Raw genomic sequence first — 22462 nt, forward strand, 5'->3', positions numbered from 1 at the left:
AACATAATATAATAAATTAAATTGAAACAAAATTTAAACTTTAAACAGAATAAAACAAAATAAGAAATAAATATTAACAGTAGACTTGCTACTTGTAACCAGAGGTTAAAATAAAATATTGAACATTGAAACATTTGGAAAATTAAAGGAATTAAAACAATCTTTGAAATACTATATGCATTCCTAAACAAACAAACAAACAAACAATCAAATCAACAAAATAATTTAATTGATGAATCCTAACTGAATTTTCTTTTTTAATTGTTTGTGAAAACTCACCCCATCGTTAGCTGCCTTGAACTTGTGCAATTCTGACTGATAAAGGTTGACGGGCTGTCTCAACACAGCTGGTAGCTTGGCGTCCTTATTGGAGAGCGCCAACACGGTGTCCTCTGCGTTACCGCCGTCAATGGCAGAGTTGATGGTTGCTACGGCATTCAATACTGAAGAATAAGAAAGAATATCAAAATAGGACATTAAATATTGCGACTTGCTTTAAGGGATCTAAAATGAGCGTTTATTGCGTTTCGACAGTATTTTTTGTGGGACATGAGAGCACCTCAGACCTATCGAATTGCATTCTGAATACGAAGCATGTCTTTCTGATATCAATACAATACAAATTTTATGACAAATTATAAAAATTTGATATTTTTCAAATTTTTGATATATAACAGTCCTCGAAGTAAATTATATAAATCTAATGTTATATTCTTAAAGTGTATGTAGCAGGGAGGAAAAGCCGACGGTCAATTGAAAATTTTGACCTTTCATATTGAAGATATGGATTTTTTTCCCAAAAAGACCTAATTTTTTTTGGTGTTTTGGAAAAAAAAATCCATATCTTCAATACTTAAAGGTCAAAATTTTCAATTGATCGTCGGCTTTTCATCCCACCTACATACACTTTAAGTATCAGATTTCTAAAGTTTACTTCAAGTACTGTTAAATATCAAAAATATCAATTTTAATGATTTGCCATAAAATGTGTATTAAATTGTAATTTCAAAAATCAAAATTATTTGATATCAGAATGACATTCTTCGTATTCAGAATGCAATTCGATATGTCTGATGTGCTCTGATGTCCCAAAATAAATACTGTCCAAACGTTCATACCCCAGCCCTTAATGCCAAGACATTAAAATAACTGAGGACATCTTCCCAAGAAAGAGGATTAGGTTAGAAAATTAAGGTTTAGAATTAGGGTTAGGAACATATGATTAGGGTTAGGTTGAAAAATAAGGGTTAGGATTTTAACCTTGATTCAAATCTGTAAATAATTGATTATTAATATGAGAGAAAATAAAATGACTTTCACAACATAATCTACAAACCAGTGAAGAAAATTTGTTTAACAATTTAGTCTTCCAACAAATATGTTAACACTTAATACCGTACTAGTAAAATAGAAAGACCAGAAAAGATGTAAGATTTCATGAAAATCTATGATGAGAAAAACTTTCCACACAGAATCTACAAGTCAGAAAAGGATTAAAATCACAAATGATCAGCATTTTAAACATTTTCTAATTGCTAGGAACTCCTCTTTGAAGTAAAGGTAGCATGATTGATAAGCTTGAGATTAGTATCCTAGACAAAACCTTATCGATGTCAAATTGGGGGCTGTGTATTTTTTCGGCAGCCAAAGGGGCAACGATTTCTAGCAAGCCAAAGGGGGGAGGGGCAAGCAATTTTTGGCACACATTTATGGGGTGGGCACCTTTTTATAAAAGGCTCTAAAAAGGCTTAGGAAAACAGTACAAAAACGTTTAAATATGCAAATTGTCCTGCTTATTTTAGGCCTATATCTAGACCATTTTAAGTTCCCAAGATCCCAAGAATTTGGCATGTGCAAAGATTTTTTGAAAGGCTCTAAGTGGGGCTAGCGATTTTTGGCTAAGAGGGGGGAAAGCAATTTTTGGCAGGTGTTTGGAAATTTTTCCCCACGGCTCATTGCACAGCCCCTTTAATGTAGGTTACATGTCATGATACAGAAACAAACAAAGCATCTACAAACAAAATTAAAATTGACAGTGTAATTCCCAAAATGGCTCAATTATTGAAAGTATTAATGTGCATAAACTTGATGCCTGTCCAGGGTCTATACCTAAGTACACAAATGAGATGGCTCCATTTCAAAATGTACACAAAAGAATCACTTTACACTACCTAATCAGCAAATTACCTTAAACCAACAGTGTAAATTTCACCTAAAGGACTTGCATGAACCCATTTCTCTACAACTTAACAGATCAATGATAGCACTTTTGGGTCAAAATCAGTCTTATCATTCCTACAATGTGACGCTTTCAAAAGTTATTGAAATTATCAAACAGGAAACATGTAGTCACATCTTGTAATGCTGCTAGGGTTGTACTCAAGTTTAGTTTAGATGGGGAATATGCTGCTGAGAATTTGAACGTGGACCAATTCCTACACCTATTTGTTTTTAATCTGAATCCATCGCTACACAAAAATTCAAAATGTTTGGCCAAAATACCAAAGTTTGTACCACAACTTTTCTAAAATTTGTGACACCCTTTTGGCTACAATTAGGGAAAAGTGGGCAAAATTTTGAAAAAAATAACCCACCCATACACCAAAATTGGCCTAGAAAAAAGGTTCATTGATACATGTATACCAAATAGTGTCAGGAAAGTTGTCAAGTTTTGAGAAAAGTTCACAGCAATTAGGCCTATATGTTATCTCTCAGACCATGTTTACATGTTTTGACATCATTGACCATGGCAAAACACATTGTTTGTTTACTCTTAGTCAATATCTTGCCCAATTACAATAGGCTCCTATAATTGGCTCCACCACAGATGGCTGGTAAGCTTAAAGATGTCTACCAAGTCCTATAATACCAATGTCAATATCACCTATGTAATTACTATTGTCATAACCCATTCTTGACAGCTGGCACTTAATTAGCCTCTGATTTTGATCTCTCACACTTCATAAAATTACCTTTTGATCAATACAGAAGTCAACTGTTTAAACTATCTTATCACTCTGTGATCCTAAATACTATAAACATCAACAACTGCACCAGCACATATTTTGAGTACACAACTTTTGACAATCATTACTGATGCAGGTGTCAAAAGAAATTTAAAAGGGCATTTCGTGATCCACAGCGTCATCCCCCCACTTTTCTCAAAAAAAGTTGAGATTTTTATACCACTGGAAACCTCTCGCTACATAATGCTTATGTGCCAAAAATTTCTTGCAGATTAATTTGTTTAGCAAAAATATCGTCAAATTCCAACAGTGGCCTATGGAGCAGTGTAATAAATCATGCATAACTTGCAAACGTAAAATCGGTATCAACAGATATTTTCTGAAAAATGTCATATAAAAAGAGGATGCTAGGATCACGAAATCCTCCTTTAATTTGTACATAGACCATGTTTCTATTGGGATCCATTACCCGGAATATAGCGACTAAGAGGTAAATTTTGCCCAATAGAAACTGACATTTTCCACTATTCTCTGGATTATCCGGTTAATGCCAATGGAAACCGATATCTTTCCAACAGAGTGCGCATACAGGGGTGAAACAAGGTCAATCACATGATCGCAACATGTGTTTTGTTAACCATATCATAAGCTATGTTTTGAAGTACGGCGTACAATTTTCGCTCAGAAAAATTGTTTTAAACATTGCAAAAAGAGGCAGAAGATAAATCATGGCTGAAAACCCCTTTCGCATGGACAACTGAATAAGAGGGACTGCGGAGGGTTTGATTGTAGTCATGTCTCTGTGACCCAAGTTGTTATATAAAGTGGTCTCAAAATGCATGTCACACAAAATGTTTCGCGTCCCGTACACACACCCCGACATAGACACACACACACAGGGGTGTAGCCCGAGGGGAGCGGGGGGTAGGGATTGCCACCCCCAGTAATTTTTAAATTGACTTAAAATGGGACAAAAAATTGACAAATGGGGGACAAAAATTTGGCTTTGATCACCGTCACTAAAATCCTGACTTCACCACTGCAGACACACCCACCCTATACTGTGCTTCACCTCAAGTTCGGTAGTGACATTGGTGCACATGTTGCTAGTCGTATTATCGAACCGCTTGCATAAAGCTAAACGGGCAGAGCGTCAGGGTCTTAGCTAGCCACCCGTCTGGCCGTCATTTTAGACGGCCAGTTTGCTCCTGGGACGGGCAAAATTAATGCCTTTGACAGATGCTTTATTATAAATTGTATGTTTTGAGAAGCTAATTGCCCTTTTTAGTAGACCCAATTTGTAGGACAAGGCCATATCAGCACATATTTGAACTCTTTGAACCTCCCAATGGACTATACATGTAGATGTCTGGTAAATGTTTTAAAGGTCAAATTAGGACAGGCAATTTTATTCAAATGACGGGCAACCCTTAATTTCTAGCTAAGACCCTGCAGAGCGTACACCCCTGCATACAATGGCGATTGATCAGCATTTGTGAAAAAGCATTGACGTCACTACCAAACTTGAGGTGAACCACGGTATAACAAACTTGCACACACACACCTCCAGAAATGACAAACTTGAGAAATGGTATTCAAGTATCATCATTCCAATCTTCTCTGGTATATGCTAATTATGTACAGTGCAGCCACCAGTAAATAATACCCATGTTTTGTTGCCAAATACGCAGCTAGATATTCCTTAATTTGAATATTCCGAGAAAATATCAATTAAATAAAAGCTTTGAAATTCATTCCAAATACAATCCATTTCTCTTACTGCATTTCCTACTACTAGACATCGTGTTCTGTGGTCTAACCTGGTACATTCTAAACAAATACAACAATTTCTTTGTCTAAAACATCAAGTCAAGTTCACACACATGAATTAAAAAATAAATCAAAACTGTTCTCATTTTTGGTAATTACATTTCCCAAATGCACATTCAATAAATTTGTACCATGAACTACAAAACACATCTCACATCCTAAAACTTCTTTTGTCTACAATCACTACTCATCATAAAAACTAAGACAATAAAACTCATCACTACTTACTATTTCCCATCTTGATTAGCTAAACTATATCCACTAATCCTCCAATTCAAATAAATAAGATGCACAATACATTAAAAGCACAGATGAAATCCACTCAGAAAGATGAGATGATGAGATCCTCCACAACAAAAGCAAAAGAAGAGTCACAGAGTTTGTGGTACACACATCCAACATGAGGAGCACCCAAACACGCGGTGATGCTCACTCTTCCCAGGACCTTTAAATTAAAACCCAGCGTGGCTTGGCTGGTTGGGGATATTCCCTGTGTTTAGCGGGGTTTCTTCCAGCTCATTTGGCCTATTGTGTTCTGGCTCATCCATATATGCACAGCCAAAATAGGGCATCCCCCATTAGCATGCAGATCCTTTGTCTCTAGCTTTGTTGTTATTGGGTGGATGGGGAGTGGTGAGATATTATGTGGGATGTTAATTTTCATGTCCAATAGAATCACACTCTGTAATATCAGGATAGGGTAAAATTAAATTAAATTTGAAATATTGAGCTAAATATAATGTAAAATTTTAAACTAAAATTACCAAAACTATTATTCTTACAAAAATGTTGATAATATTGATAAATTCACATTCTCTTTGCTGTTATTTTTTTTTAAATCTTTTCTACACAAAATGCTGAAAATGCTTGATTAATGGTTTTCATACAATACTTTGACCTGTGTTTCCATTGTTAGAATTATCACTACCACTAGTGAAACAATACGTTATCACATCCCTTTGTTTTTTGGGAAAGTTACAAAGCAAAACTTGAAGGACATTTCCTCACTGTAGTACAATAATTGTACAAATTTAGATTGTTCAATGCAATGAAATACACACTGAGTGAACAGCTGTTCAATGCAAGAAATTTTCCTCCATGTGCTGTATGCACTGATACCAGCTACCCATATTCACACACTGAAGCATTCTCGGACTAAAAAGGGCATCCCCAAATGCTGCTATAATTACACCATGCTGTATGCATACACATGTGCACAGAGCACAGGGTAGAATCTCCAGTCATACTTTTCCTTTGTGCTGTCCCAACAACAACACACAGACAAAGGGGCTACCCCAAGCACGCTGGCCAATCAGAACCAATGCTTGGCTTAGCAACGCTCTACTACCAAAGACCTGGTTCCACAAATTTTATTGACTCCCAATTAATTGAGATGATAGCCGACTTAATTTGCATAATAATTAGCATATAATAAGAGACAATGGTAATTGGTATATCTGGGGTGTTTATTGTTCAGACTAATTTAGATGTTGTTGCCTACAGACAATGATTACGTCATTGATAATTTATCACGGAAAGTAATAAACTCAATTCATTTTTAATTTATTGTTGCATATGTATAAGTGTGCAATCCTATGAAACAATTCTATGGAGAGCTCAAGTTGTATTACTAAATAAATTAATCTTTCCAATATTGGGAAAATAAATAAATTGAAATAAATAAATAAATAAATAGAAATAAATAAATAAATAAATAAATAAATAAATAAATAAATAAATAAATAAATAAATAAATAAATAAATAAATAAATAAATACATAAATACATAAATAAATAAATAAATAAATAAATAAATAAATAAATGAATGAATGAATGAATGAATGAATGAATGAATGAATGAATGAATGAACGAACAAATAAATAAATTTTTTTAAAGCAAATGAACAAATTATATAAAAATAAATATCTTTACTAAACAAACACACATAGTAACTAACATAAGAGTAAAATAAATAAGTAAAGAAATAAGTAAATACATGAAATGAAATCAAAATTATTAATTCAGTACAATGAATAAATTAAAAGAAAGATTGAATTTAATTGTATTTAATTGACATTAAAGATTTTGAAAGTGTTTTGATTAAAAAAAAGAAAATTCAACATGTAATAGCTATGCCATAATTTCAACTCTTCAGAGACTACATGTACAGTCAACCCTATGGAATCGCTTTGTTAAAACAAGGAAACAACATTTTTTTTTTGCATATTCAATGAAGTATTGCTCTGGGCAAGCTGACTCAATGAAATGTAACAAAGGTTATGGCTTGGCCTATTTACTGAAAAGCAAAATATATTCACAGCACAAAATTTTCACGATTTGAAAATAATAATAATTTTTGTTTTTTGCAGCATATGATTTTTATAAAATTGATACATTTTCTTAAAGGCATACATGAGAAAGAAATAATTTGTGTGTATGGAACATTTCGCGTATCGTTGTCACTAACAAAATTCATGACATTTTCAAGCATGCAAACATTTCATGTTTTAATGTAAAAGTCACATTGTGAAATCTGCAATTATTGCACATAAATGGCCCTTTTTACTCAAAAAGGATTTGGCTTCTCTAAAAAATAAAATAATAAGGAAAACTAAATTCATCAATATAGATCAATACTTCTCAATTTTATAGTATTGAGTTTGTTCTGTATACCATGGTTTTCACCAACATCATGAATTTGTAAATAAGCATTTCTGGAACCAGGCATTGACTACAGGCTGTTAGCCTGTTAAATAGACAAGATTATCAATATCAATAAAAAATATAGAAATGTTTGTTAACAAATAATTCATTTTGCTTGATCCCACTAAACTGACTCTAATTTACTTAGGGGTACTACACCCCTGGCCAATTTTTTTTTTGCCTATTTTTTGCATTTTCCTCAAAATTATATGAAGCATTGGTGACAAGTAAGATATGTATATTATAGGGGCAAGGACTACAACTACTGAACTTAAAATTCAGCAACTCAAGGCAAGTAGTTATTGATTTATTGATCAAATATTGGTTTTCCCTCATTTTTGACTGTAACTCCACAACTGTTGTCTGTGCTGAAATAAAATGTCCATGGCAGTAGTTGTAGTCTTTGCCCCTATAATATACATATCTTACTTGTCACAAATGCTCTATAATTTTTGAGAAAAATGCAAATTATATAGGCACAAAATTGGGCAGGGGTGTAGTACTCCCTTAAGTAAGGGAGTAAAATATACGGTTCGTCTCTCAAACCCTCTTGCATAAGTTTGTGAAAGCCATTCTAGCCCAACACGCTGGGCCTTTTTACAGGCTTTTTATGTTAGGTTTTTTTTAGTTTCTTTTTTAGTTTCAGCAGGATAAAATGGCAAAAAACAAGCAAAGAGTATGCTAAAAACAAGCAAAAAAATAAAAATCATGTGTTGCTGTAGCACACGCACACAAAAATACTATACTTTGGCAAAGCACAGAGCATTTTTGCAATATGTTTGAGAGACAAATGTTTGGTCTTATGCGGTGTAAATATTAATTCCAGCTTAACAATTTACACCATATCCAAAGCTTCTATTCTTACATATTGATAATTTAGTCATTCATACTGAATTAATCCAAGTAAATGCATGAATTCTAAATATACTGCGCCAATAAAGTATCCTTACATTTGGAAAAATATTCACAATTTAAAAACTGAGCAATATTGGGGTAAATTTGTTTTTTAATAGATGCACTATCTAATCCTGCACATTATGACACCACATTGAATCCAATGTGACCTCAAGAAGTAAAGTTACAAGCAATTGAATAGACGAAGGTCCAGTTTTAAAAGTGACAAACTGGCCTATACAAAGGCATAAAAAGATTCCAACAAGCGAAATAAAGAGACAACACAGTTTCTTCAATGAAGCGTTATAAAAACAGTTTTTATTTCAGTTTTTGCTTCTCTGTACTTTTCATAACTTTCATTATGTTTGTCAGTTCTTTTGTTTCAGCTTTTCTTTTGTTCCTTTTGTTTTAAATTAAAGCCAAACGCATAAATTAGCCATTCACCACTCTCAAACCAGATGTCTAGTCTGTAGAGTTTTCAATAGGCCAGTTTGTCACTTTTAAAACGGGACCTTCGTCTAATCAAATGCTTGTAACTTTGCTTCTTGAAGTCACATTGGATTCAATGTGGTGTCATAATGTGCAGGAGTAAATAGTGCAACTAATAAAAAAACTAATTTACCCCAATATTGTTCAGTTTGGAAATTGTGATTATTTTTCCAAGTGTAAGGATACTTTATTGGCGCAGTATAGTTTTACATTGTACAGTGTATAATATAATATTGTCCTGTTGCAAGTTACACCAAACGAGGGCAGCAGACACAAAGTATGATGCACATAAAATGTTGCCAATAGCTAACTAACTGTTCTATATCATGGGACAATTTCCCATAGACAAATTAATTGATAATTAATCAATCAATTAATTAAAATTTAATTGAAATCATGCTCTGTTTGAATTCTGAGCCAAGAAAGCAAGATAAATATTATTTAGTTTCTCAGGTTATGATGCTCTCATTATTGTCAGTATTACTGTGCAGATTACAATGTAGCCCAGTGATTAGTAGTCTGCTATTTCAGTTAAAGTTGCATAACTTAAATGATCTATTTGTAAGTTTCTCAAATGTACAAATGTGCTTATGTGTATTTATTTAATTTTCAGCTTTCACTAATTGATGAGTCCAAATTACCATATTACTTCAGTGACCATAATATAAAACTATATCAAATTCTTTAGCTATAAAATGTACTAATAGTCAGTAATAAACAGCAGCAATGACAATATTAATTCAGGTGTGTTGTCTAGGGGGTGGCTAAGGGGGTGCAAGCTCAACTACTCCACCCCACCCCACCCGGGTTTATGCCAAAACCATGAAAAAAAACAGTGACAATTTTAGCCATTCAGCCCCAGTAAATGGTAAATGTATTACACCAAAGGCACCTAAAGACTCCACACTCAGTTATACTGTAAAATGATATAAACAAAGTAGAACAATAAACAATAAAGCAAATAATAAAGGAGACAAGTAGAAATATTTATTTATTTATTTATTTATAACATTCGGCCGAAGCCAGGCTAATCCCAATAGTGCTCAGAGGCTACTAAATTTAAGGGACGCCATCCATCCGGATATGGGAAGATGGGACAGGGATATGGGAAGAGGTCCGACTTTAGATGCAGGAGGAAAACCGGAGCACCCGGAGAAAAACCTGCGAGGACGAGCATGGATCGGCAACCAAACTCACATGTGGCGCCGCGGGGAATTGAACCCGGGAAATAGTAATCCCGCCTGGGAATCGAACCCAGGACCTCAGATTTACAAGACCTGTGCCTTAACCACTTGGCCACGGGAGCTTGTGATTAGGCTGGTTAATACCGTTTTTCCAAAGCAGAACAAACTTCCTATTTTCATCAGTCAGAGCAAACATACCTTGCTGTTTTTTCCTTTGATATATGATTGCCTTAGCAATGGCCGGTGGTGAGAGCCCACGGAATGCCATGAATAGATCAACACTCCATACTGGTGATGCAATGACCAATGACTCAAGTTCAGACCACTGTGACAAGTTTACATATTCTCCTTGTATCCATCCCCACATTTTAACTGTGCACTAATAGTTCCATTGTTATTTCTTACTGGACTTTAATGAAAGCATGTTTACTACATCCAAGTAACAAAAATCCATTATTTCCAGCAAGCAGTGCCTCCAACAGGTATAAAATTATTGCCCATCACAAAAACAGTTACTGATGAAGTTGCACCAACATATGAGACCAAACTTTCAAGTTTTTCAGCCAAAGTCATTCAAAACAATTATCCAAATAACGAAGCTTTGTAACAACTGACGAAACTCTTCCAACAACTAATTGAAATTGTCTGCAAGTTCTTCCAATAAACACTTCTTGTTCCTCTTGTAACACAATTGACAAAACTGGTATATGTATCCCTTGAGACAATCAGTCACTATGATTCTCAAACTTTTTGATGACTTCTGATGCATCATCTAAATCATACATGTAGAGCTGAGTATGAACATGATGCCAGATAATATGAGATCATGGCAGACACAACTCAAGCTTTCACCAATCATAGAATTACTCCCGACTTTCTACATGTGCTAGTGCTATAACATTGCAAAACCAGAGTTTACTGGGTACAAAATGAAATCAGTTGAAAGGACACATACCAAATGGGATTAAGATAAAGGGATATACCCTATCATGTAACCTTAACATTCACCAGGTAGGGATAATTACACAAGATGACATAATAAGAAGACAGATAACAAGTCTAAATAACTTTTGTGTATTCCTTGATGGCTTTAAACTGGTCAAACATTTCATTTGCTTCCGGGATTTGCTTGCAGAGGCTACTTGAGCTTCACTATCTTGTCACTAACATGACTAATGCATTTCATTTTGAAGGGCATGATGGTGTATACATGTGTGACAGACAGTGGCGGCGCTTACTGGGAGGGCAAGGGGCATTTTCTTCTTCCCCCAGTTTGTCCCCCAACTTTTGAGGCAAAACCCCCAAATTACCTAAATTTCCACTTTTTGCGGCAATTTTGGTTAAAATTTGTAGATTTTGCCCCCCCTGAAATTGCTGGTGCCACCACTAGTGACAGAACATTTTCCCAACACTCCGTAGTCCGTAATTAGACAAGTTTCACCATACCAGTAAAAATTCCAGCGAACAAGAAAAGTAACCCAAAAATTTAGCCCCCAAAGCCAGTTGTTGGCCAAAAAAAAAAGGTATTGGAGTCAATTCACACACGAAATGGCAAAACTACCTCAACAAAGTTAGGTATGATCAGCATTACCAAACTACAGATATTGGAACACATGTGTTCCAATATCTGTGACCAAACCTTGCATAAGCTCCATTCATTTTTTCACAAAGAATCAAACTCCAACAGTTAATCTGTACTATTTTGATAATTTCTTTGTTCTTATGTATCAATTTCATTGGCAGATTTGTCAAAATAACAAGTTTACTATTACTATAATACTAAATAAGCCAGGATAGTGAGATAGTGGTATTTGAAGATCAATCATATTTTTACTGTAATGAATGCAAATTGTTTCAGAAATTAGATACCAGGAGGAAGTCAACAGCAAAGACTATCTCATGGAAAAGTGAACATCTTATCAATGGAATCTCACAAAAAGTGAACATTATATCAATAGAAACACTATAATTATTGAGATCTCATATCGTCAGCCTGCTATGCTAATTGCCTAAATCATTTTTTGTAATTTTTAGAACAAAGTACAAAATATGGTTCAAACATGCATTTAAACATATTTATTCACGAGTCTTTGCACAAGAACAAATGATAATGATACAATTGAAAGGGAATAATCCGCAATAATTAGGGTGATTATGTAACTAATGCATGCTTGAACCACATTTTGTTCTTTGTTCTCAAAATTACAAAAAATGACTGAGGCAATTAGCGTAGCAGGCTGACGATATTATACAGTACTTCAACAAACTAATGCTGATGGTATTTGAGAACAATGATTACCAACTAAGTCTATGAACATAACAATCTACTAGAATTGAAAAAAAACAAGAATTTGTTCTTTCTAAACAAAGTTACTAACATTATGATTTAACACATGTCGTCAGCCTGCTACGCTAATTACCCAAGTCATTTTTTTGTAATTTTGAGAACAAAGGAACAACATGTGGTTCAAGCATGCATCAGTTACGTAATCACCCCTAATTATTTTGGATTATTCCTTTTTATTTGTATCATTATCATTTGTTCCTGTGCAAAGATTGGTGAAAAAATATGTTTAAATGCATGCTTGAACCATATCTTGTACTTTGTTCTCAAAATTTAAAAAAAAATGATGTGGGCAATTAGCGTAGCAGGCTGACGATGTGTTAAGCACTGTTAGTGTTACAACATTCTTAAAGTGCAACAGTCTATTGGTAAATATCACACAATCAGCTGACTTCCTTCATGAACGCAGTCTTGATGCACATATTGCGTTTAGTATATCCCAGTAGCACTGGGACACATCGGGATAGTCATGAGTTTTAAAACACCCTATTCCTTTTGAAACTAACTTTTAAGCTATACAGGTATGACACTTTGTACATGGGACATAGCAGCCAGTGGGGTAGCCAAGTCAGGGGAGTAGGGATTTCCCCCACAGGCCCCCCCCCCACACACACACTAAAAGGCTGGCAATGTCATTGACTGCAACATACATTATACAAATTTGACATGGTATTCAAAGTTTCATTTTGTTTATTAATGTTACCGTTACATAGTGGAAAGCTTTCCTTCACCAGTTGTCAATAGAAAGTAAAGTTATACATGCTTCACAGTAAATTGGCAAGACAGCAACACGTTTTCACTTGTAAGTATTATATGGATTTTGATGACAAAATGAGGTTATCTACGACATTCTATGGAAGTTGACGTTGTTATGATGTTATCAAAATCTGGCAAGGTTCAAATGCCCGATGGATATCTGATGTAAAAGAATAAAAAACAAACTTTCAAACTTTCAAACTGCAACAGATAACTGATTTACAGTACACAGAAACATTAATCTCTTGAGAACCGAAAATAAAAATATGTGACAGTGACACTGCGAAGAGTGTTCATTTTTTATACCGAGATAAATAATGTAGAGTTAAACCCATGAGAACTACCTGCCTATTGGTCAAAAAGAAGTTTTCATTATCAATTGGACCAATCAGCAACATTGTTAGAATAATTTCACCACGCAAAAACTTTGGGGGAATTATTTGCAAAGCTCCATTCTGATTGGTGATTAAAGTGAAGATATCACATAATTGACCAATCAGAGGCAATGTTAGTGCTCAGGGGGTTAACACAGGAGACAGTTGAGTGAATTTAGTGCAGAGATTACGGATATTTAGGTATTCCCATTGACTGTTGATTCTGTCAGCAAGACTCAGGAAATCAGATCAAGGAGTATAATTTTACAACTTGCCCAGAGATAGATCTCAATCTCATTTCAAACTTATTTCTTTCATTACATCTTGTTTTTATCTCCAATACCATATGTGACTGTCCACTACTTTGGCAATGCTAAGAACATACAAGTGTATAAATAGCCATCTTTGGATGGATTCCAGTTTGTTACGTTGGTGAAATAGCCCAAGGTACAAACTTCGCTTGATTTTTAGTGTTAGTTAATCAACTATAGCTTGAATTCATTTAGTACTAGTAATAGTGAAATTTGAGTTAGCATTTTGCCTTCCTACATTAGTGAAACCAAGTTTTTTTTTGGTTTTGGCATCCTAACACCTCAAATGATAAACCTAGAATTGGGTACATTTTTGTCTACACCCCTATGCTTTCCATGAGGGATTGAAGGTCATAATGGGGCCAAAATTTAAAATGGGCATACATAATTTCATAAACCACCTTTCTTTCTCAATTGTGACTATATGATTAATAGTTCTGAAGCTACTGCATTGCTTTTTGTGAAGGCTTTAGATCGTTCTGCTTAAGATATGCCTGCAGTAAAAACAACTAGTGAATGTATCACCGAATGTTGTAATAAACAGTTATGATTTTGGATAGACAGACAATAGTCTTCATTTAATAGCCATCATTTAATGATCAGAAAAGTAAGTATGATTGTCTTTGGAAGAGGGATTGAATTTTGCCAGATTTTCTACACATATGATGATTAGTTGTATCTATATATCTATCTATATATTACACACCTGGGTCCTTACTGTATCTTGGTTTACGGGCACCTGCACAGTAACAATGTTAGCTACTAACTTAACATTAAAGTCATAATGTACGATCTTTTTTCAGAATTTACCTTTATTTTTTTCAAAACCGATTTTTTGGCATATTTGTAATATTTACACATGTTCTAACTTAAATCTATGAGCAAACTGTCAAATTCGTCCTATTTGTAGTAAAACGGGACGATTTTCTGTTGGTCCGACATAAAGTCATAATTTTAGATTATGACTTTATGTAAACCACACGATCATAAACCGTAGTCTCCTACAAAACTAGCAGTTACGCTCCCTCCACATGTGGAGGGAGCGTAATCAAACTGGCAGCGCCAGAGGAGACTAACTCTGAGGCCGCACTCGCTGTCCTAATCCAAACAGTGCGAGATGTTTGAGTGATAGAGGTGAAGTTTATGATGTTGTTTCTTTGCAAATTCCCAATGTTTTTCAAGCGTCCAAATGTATTGGGAACTTTCATAATGATTGCATATTATCATTTTAGAAGAAAAAAAGAAAAATCTAAAAATTTAAAAAGATCGTACATTAAGGCTTTAATGATATCATAGCAAGCAAAGCAAATGTTATAACAGATCATGCGATATAATAGAACATGCAAACATAAACATGATACATATGGACACATGCATATAAATACACACACACAACCCCAACCCCACCCCCTATTCGTTTTCACCCACAACCATGGACCATCATTTTTACACAGGCAAAGTGATGACACACACATTGTGACATTCCAATATTGAAACAGTGACTTTCATACACAAATCTTGACAATTAATTGGCCATACTGCGGCCCTGATAGTACACCTATAATCGGGGTCCTACATGTATAGGCTAATTTTTTTATCCTGTTTGAGGCCCTCTGGATTAGGTTTTACAATCATGGATATCCACAGAATTTCTGTGGATGCATAAAAACATGACCAAATAAAAGGGGAACCCATCACCATTGAAAAGAAAGATTTGCTTAGCTTTAGCAAATGTGAAAGGGATGCAGGGCTGGAATAATGTGTAAAGGGGTGTAAATGTGTACATGTCAAGGTTTTGTACCAGAATGTACAATAACCATCAGCTCCCTAGGCCTAGACTTTGCAGTCTATTCCGTATTCAAATTTGTTATGGTATTTTAGGGAAGTAGTTAAATTTTGGTGTGGGGTGCCAAAACCCTTTTCCCATTGTTTATAATGGTTTTACAATCAACGTTATCGTGTGAGGGTGCCGCTTGTGCAAGCAGCATATTACAACTGCTTGAAAATAACAATAGCATAATTATACTAGTGTCATCATCCATAAAAAATGACAATATTCATCATAGAGCCAGTTTACCAAATGAGTGGGTCTTACTAAAGGGCATAAAACCACATTTCATTGCTGGGACAAGTTTACTGTATAACAGGTGGAGCAGGACATTCAATGCATCCTGTCCCTTATGAACCAGAGAAGATATTTTACCCTTCCCAGAATCCTTTGCAACATGACACATCACCTCGTTACATCAACTGGCACTCCTGTTAGTTTGCACGGGTTCCCTTTTGTTTTTATGTTGAGAATAGTCGATCGTCAAGAAATAAACATGTAGATATATACTGCTAGATCTGGATGTGCTATGTTCATAAGATACTTTTATCACTAGCAACCTATGTTGCACTAGATAGCAAATCAGTACAAAAAATTGAAATGGAAGAAATGCATTGTGGGAAGTGTAAGATGTCTTCTCTGCTTATGTACCATGACCTTAGGGTGCTCTGGTGTGACCACAAAATGATCACTCTGGAATGATGATCCATTGCCATATGACAACTAAAATCATTACTCCATTAAACTTGTGGGTTGCATTTTTTTTTTGGTTGTACTGAAGAAATTACGACCAAATGGGGAAAAAATCTCACATTATGTACCTGACCTAACAGGTCAGGATGTATGGAAAATGTGACAGCTCTCAATGTTTAGGTTTTTTCAATAACGCAATTCATGCTTGTGGTTCTTTCTCATAGTATTGCAGAAGGCATATGTTGCATGATCAAGGAAATTCAGTCTGAAGTCGGGCATATTCAATTTTCAGTTTTCTACATGATTGTATTAGACATTTGCAAAGCTACATTTTGCAGAAAACCCCCTTGAAATGGAACATTTAGTTCCAAAGATATGCACAGTTGAAGTGTTCCCAAAACAAAAGACAGCAAAAGAAATTATGTTGGTATCTGAAAATCAATATTTAAAGGAAACAATTCAAAATTGAAAGAAAACTTATTTGACTTACTGCCAGATTTCTCCTTTGCTTCAGCATTAGCAGTGCCCACTCCTGCATGTACATCTTCCTTTTCAAGCTCCTAAAGTGATAGAAACATACAATAATGAATGGTTAAAAGTTCATTTCAACCTACAAAATCTTAAATTTTGGTACTTTTAGCCCTGAATCATGATTACTTTGGAACTATACAACAAAATTTTACATCAAGTATTGAGAATAATTTAAAATTAGGCTTCAACACTACTTGAGAATAATTTAAAATTAGGTTTCAACACTACTTGTTTATTTTGACTTCAGGGAGCAGTTTCGAGTAACTTCCTCATCATCAGCCAATAGAGGTAGTCATTGTGACGTCAACGCTGCCATCTTGTGGGTACGGAGTGCCTTGTTGCTAAGATCACCACGTTGACGCTTGACTGAAGAGGTGTGTCACACACTGCGACTTCCGCGTAATCGGGGACGTATTGTCTAACGCATGACATCCAGGACGGCAGTACACATAAGATGGCGGATCCCGCGGAAAAGGCTGACAGCCTCTATATTAGCTCTATTTCTTGGAAAGGGTTAGAGACCAACCAAATCAGATGATGTCACACAAGGTGACATCACTGAAGTAGGAAAATTACTGTCCCTGGTCTTGCTGGGTTTTATCAGGTTCCAATCCTGTGTCACAGTTCAATGAAACTCCATGATCAGAGCTAACTACATCAGCTGATGATGAGAAAGTTCCTCTTTTGCTTGAGAAAGATGCAAAATGTTTCCTACACATGAAGTTTTGAATAAACTTCAAATTAACTCTAATCCAAAAGAATTAACTATAATTACAGCCAGCCATACCAGGCATAACTAACAACCAACAGGTGTGTCATAAAAGAGAATCACAAAAATAGTTGTGGTCAGAACTAAGTACACTCCTTAAGGGATGGGGTATGAACGTTTGGACAGTATTTATTGTAAGACATTAGAGCACATCAGACATATCAAATTGCATTCTGAATACAAAGAATGTCCTTCTGATATCAAATAATTTTGATTTTTGAAATTGCAATGTAATACACATTTTATGGCAAATCATTAAAAATTGATATTTTTGATATTTAACAGTACTGAGTAAACTTTATAAATCTGATGATTTATACTTGAAGTGTATGTAGGTGGGATGAAAAGCCGACGATCAATTGAAAATTTTGACCTTTCGTATTGAAGATATGGATTTTTTTCCCCAAAACACCAACAAAAATTAGGTCTTTTGGGGAAAAAATCCATATATTCAATATGAAAGGTCAAAATTTTCAATTGATCGTCCGGCTTTTCCTCCCAGCTACATACACTTTAAGAATATATCATTAGATTTATAAAATTTATCGAGGACTGTTATATATCAAAATGTACAAAATATCAAATTTTAATAATTTGTCATAAAATTAGTATTATATCGTGAATTTCAAAAATGAAAATTATTTGATATCGAAAAGACATTCTTCGTATTCAGAATGCAATTCGATATGTCTGATGTGCTCTCATGTCCCACAAAAATACTGTCGAACGCTCAAAACGCTCATTCCATATCCCTTAACACTTTACTGAGTAACAAATGCCCTGCATTCATTCCTTTGTGGTGAGCATACATGTCACAACCAATTTTGATGCTCTTTCAACATGTCTAATAAGTAACATTACACAGTTTTTATTATTATGCAGAAGTGTCCTGAATGCAACTTATTCACTTCCCAAGTAGAATACCTGGTTTCCTGTATAATGTTGCTGTGATTAATAAAATTTCAACTTGATGAATCAGTGGTGGCATCTGGAGTTCTCCTGGTCCAATTCTCTGATACTCCATAGTATTTGTATGTCACCACTCACTGACGGGATAATGTCAGGTCGGTCCTTTTTAAAATTTTAATACATACTTGTTTAAAGGCATGTTAAATTATAATGCATGTTCCAATGTACTTGGTGCAATAATTTATAAGCACAAACTGTTGCAATACACATAGTATCTCAAAGTATCATTTAATGTTAATCATTGATTAAAACAAAAATGTTGTGGTACATTGTTTTGATTCTCCATGGAGACATGTAAACTTGGCAAAGTCCATTTTTTTGGTTAATTTTACTGAACTGTACAGAAACTTGCAGTGTATCAATCAATTTCCAAACTCTAATGCATTAAGGAATCTGGAATGAGCGTTTCGACCGTATTTTTTGTGTGACATGAGAGCACATCAGACATATCGAATTGCATCATGAATATGAAGAATGTCTTTCTGATATCAAATAATTTTCATTTTTTGAAATTCGCAATGTAATACACATTTTATGACAAATTATTAAAATTTGATATTTTTCACATTTTTGATATATAACAGTCCTTGAAGTAAATTATATAAATTTAATGATATATTCTTAAAGTGTATGTAGCTGGGAGGAAAAGTTTGACGATCAATTGAAAATTTTGACCTTTCATATTGAAGATATGGATTTTTTTCCCAAAAGACCTAATTGTTTTTGGTGTTTTGGGGAAAAAATCCATATCTTCAATACGAAAGGTCAACATTTTCAATTGATCGTCGGCTTTTCATCCCACCTACATACACTTTAAGTATAAATCATCAGATTTATAAAGTTTACTTTGAGTACTGTTAAATATCAAAAATATCAATTTTAATGATTTGCCATAAAATGTATTACATTGCTAATTTCAAAAAATCCAAATTATTTGATATCAGAAGGACATTCTTCGTATTCAGAATGCAATTCGATATGTCTGATGTGCTCTAATGTCCCACAATAAATACTGTCCAAACGTTCATACCCCACCCCTTAACAGAGGTTGTGCGTGAAATTATTGATTGGCTCCAAACAAAGCATTTGAACCGGTGTCCTGCACCGTAATTGTGGCGCAGTGCAGTCCATTCAATCAAATGTTGTCATCAACCTATTTGATCGTAGTGTAGGCCTATTTGTTATGTGTGTGAGATGCACTGTCGCGGTAGATTGCAATCATGCTTTTGTTTAATGCAGTTGAGTAGTCCGCCATATTTACGGTATGATACGTCATATGCACAACCTCTATTAGGTGGTATACTGGTAGGTTTGGACACTTGAGTTTGGTGATTAAGATATAATACAAAAGACACCCCATTCAATTCAATTCAATTCTATGCAGATCTAAATTGATCTAGACCAGTACACCTCATGTGAATCCCACTTTGATCTTACCTGTCCTTTTTCTTCCTTAATTTCTTTGAGGTTATTCATATAATAGCTGCCACTAGCAGAGTTCACTCCTTTACAACTCAAGGCAGGATCCATCAGTGCATTCAACAATATTTTCTCATCGTCACTATCTACAGCCCCATTTACTGTCCTCAACAATGTTTTCACTGAAATGCAACAAAATAAAAGATAAATTTAACATCTTATTAATAATTCATTATCAGAATTAATATACATGAGGCAATGAACCAATAGCAGACCTTTGATAAGTGTTTCGTGCATTGATTTCTGTCAATGCACGGATCCAAATTCGCTTTCACATTGTAATGTGTGATGCGCGCACATCTATAAAGCGCCAGTTGGCCGATTTAATTATGAGTGCATTGTTTGTTGTCATTTGCATTACAACAAAATCATCCTCAGCCATTAACTTTTTATTTATTTCATCTTTCTTCACAAACAAAACAAAACATGTCCTTAAAAGTAATATTTTATACAAGCATCAATTTGAAGCCTGAACCATTCTTGACATATTATCGACATTGATTTGATGCCTATGACTGACTAAACAATAGTATAGGCAGCAAATCAACATTCATAATATGTTAACCCCCTGAGCACTACATGCTGATCTAACATTGCCTCTGATTGGTCAAATACATGATATCTTCATTTTAATCATCAATCAGAATGGTGCTTTGCAAATAATTTACCCCAATTGTTTAGTGTGGTAAAATTATTCTAACAATGTTGCTGATTGGTACAATTGATAATGAAAACTTCTTTTTGACCAATAGGCAGGTAGTTCTCATGGAGGTAAGACTTGAGGTGGGTAGGTTCAAGCTTCAAATTGACACTTGCATTAAGGGTTATTCTACATTATACCAGGCACATTCTTATGGGAATATGACCTCAAAGTGTGTCATCTATCAACAACAAGTCTAAGCAGTGATTCCTACATGAGACTTGAGAGTCATTCACCATGGCCTGGTGAGCCAATTTGCCGCAACTTGCCACTGAGAAGTTTTGGCAACACTGAGTCTAAGTGCTTAGTCAAACATGTTTCATGTCAGTCACTTGAGCCATCCTTCTATCCGTTTCTAGGGGTCCAAACATGTGACAAATGTATGCCTTGATCAGCAACTCATTTATAGCACAAATTATGATGCTTTGCTAGATTGTAAATCTACTTTTGTACACAAAAAATTAGAAACTGACTCATGTAGCAGACAATGTAGCCATTTTCTCAATTTTAACAGGTGCAATATCAATATCCCCAAGAGACATTGTCAAAATTCAATACAAGGGTATTGTCAGTAACATCTGAGGACTGTCTACAGTACTATGAGAACTGTCTACTTGGACCTGTCAAATGAAAGCAATTTAGAGTAGAAACAATTAGTAAGTTTTTACCAGTTCGCTGTCAGACAACATACTCGGCAGTCCACGCTTTTTAATGCGTGCGGTTCAAAATTCTGAAAATTGGTAAAAGCGTGAAGGCTTAAACTTTTTGGGTAAAAAGCGTGGAATGGTATAAAGCGTGGGGATTGTTTCAACTTACAGTATATTTTTATTGAATAATAAAACAATCATAATTCCAAGAAAAATCGCCAAACCTGCGCAAGATAAAATTCCATTTGATACAGTCCAGACCAGCGCAATGTACACAATATCCTCCCCGGAAGTGATAAATGTGATATGCAAATGTCCGATTTTTCCATGACGTGTTACGATGTGTAGTAGTTTTATTCTGTACATCGCTCGTACGTATGAGTGACGTCATTAATCATGCATAATTGATTCAGCGAAGAAGGGTAGGATATAGTCGCTGAACACAGATACGAATCAGTACAAACACAAAATGACAAGAACAACATTTGGACGCCAAAAAAGTACAGTTATGCATTAAAATGTTTATTGTTCAGTACAGTCGTAGTTTTTCACATAAAATTTGCATTGTTCACATAATGTATCAACTTAATGGAGAGAAAAACATCGGACTTGCACGTGTGAAATAGGTGCAGAATTCGGCATACTGGATTTACTTCAAACTGCGTGTGACTTCATCAATGGATACAAAAAGTGGTGGGGTCAGGAATTTTCAGTATAAAGGGTGCCTCAGTAAAAAGCGTGGGGGTCAGGAATTTTCAGTATAAAGGGTGCCTTAGTAAAAAGGGTGGGGGTAAAATAAAAAGGGTGGGGGTCAAACCCCACTGCCGAGTATGGACAAGTTTAGAACTGTAAGTTTAGAACTGTTCTAAGCTTGTCCAACGGCGAACCCTATAAAAACTTACTAATTGTTATGAACTCATGATGTAAAAGCCTATCCCACAATTAGAGAAGGAAGTTCTTGGGTATCCCAAAATCTTCTTATATTTTGTTGAG

General features: G+C 34.8%; 1 protein-coding gene and 1 non-coding gene across 4 annotated transcripts in view; both read right to left on the reverse strand.

Moving 5' to 3' along the window:
- Window positions 1–22462, reverse strand: part of LOC140159007 (ras GTPase-activating-like protein IQGAP1) — a 142563-nt gene that overhangs the window by 38098 nt on the left and 82003 nt on the right. For all 3 annotated transcript variants that reach the window (XM_072182316.1, XM_072182317.1, XM_072182318.1), the window contains exons 12-14: window positions 20081–20244; window positions 16865–16934; window positions 280–443 (exon numbers count right to left, since the gene is read on the reverse strand). In XM_072182316.1, coding sequence (XP_072038417.1) covers window positions 280–443; window positions 16865–16934; window positions 20081–20244 — 398 coding nt within the window. The remainder of the gene's footprint in view (window positions 1–279; window positions 444–16864; window positions 16935–20080; window positions 20245–22462) is intronic.
- Window positions 10117–10190, reverse strand: Trnat-ugu (transfer RNA threonine (anticodon UGU)). Its single transcript has one exon. It is a non-coding gene; the product is annotated as a tRNA-Thr (tRNA).

Source organism: Amphiura filiformis, chromosome 8 (assembly GCF_039555335.1).
Source record: "Amphiura filiformis chromosome 8, Afil_fr2py, whole genome shotgun sequence".
In the NCBI taxonomy this organism is placed as follows: Eukaryota; Metazoa; Echinodermata; class Ophiuroidea; order Amphilepidida; family Amphiuridae; genus Amphiura; species Amphiura filiformis.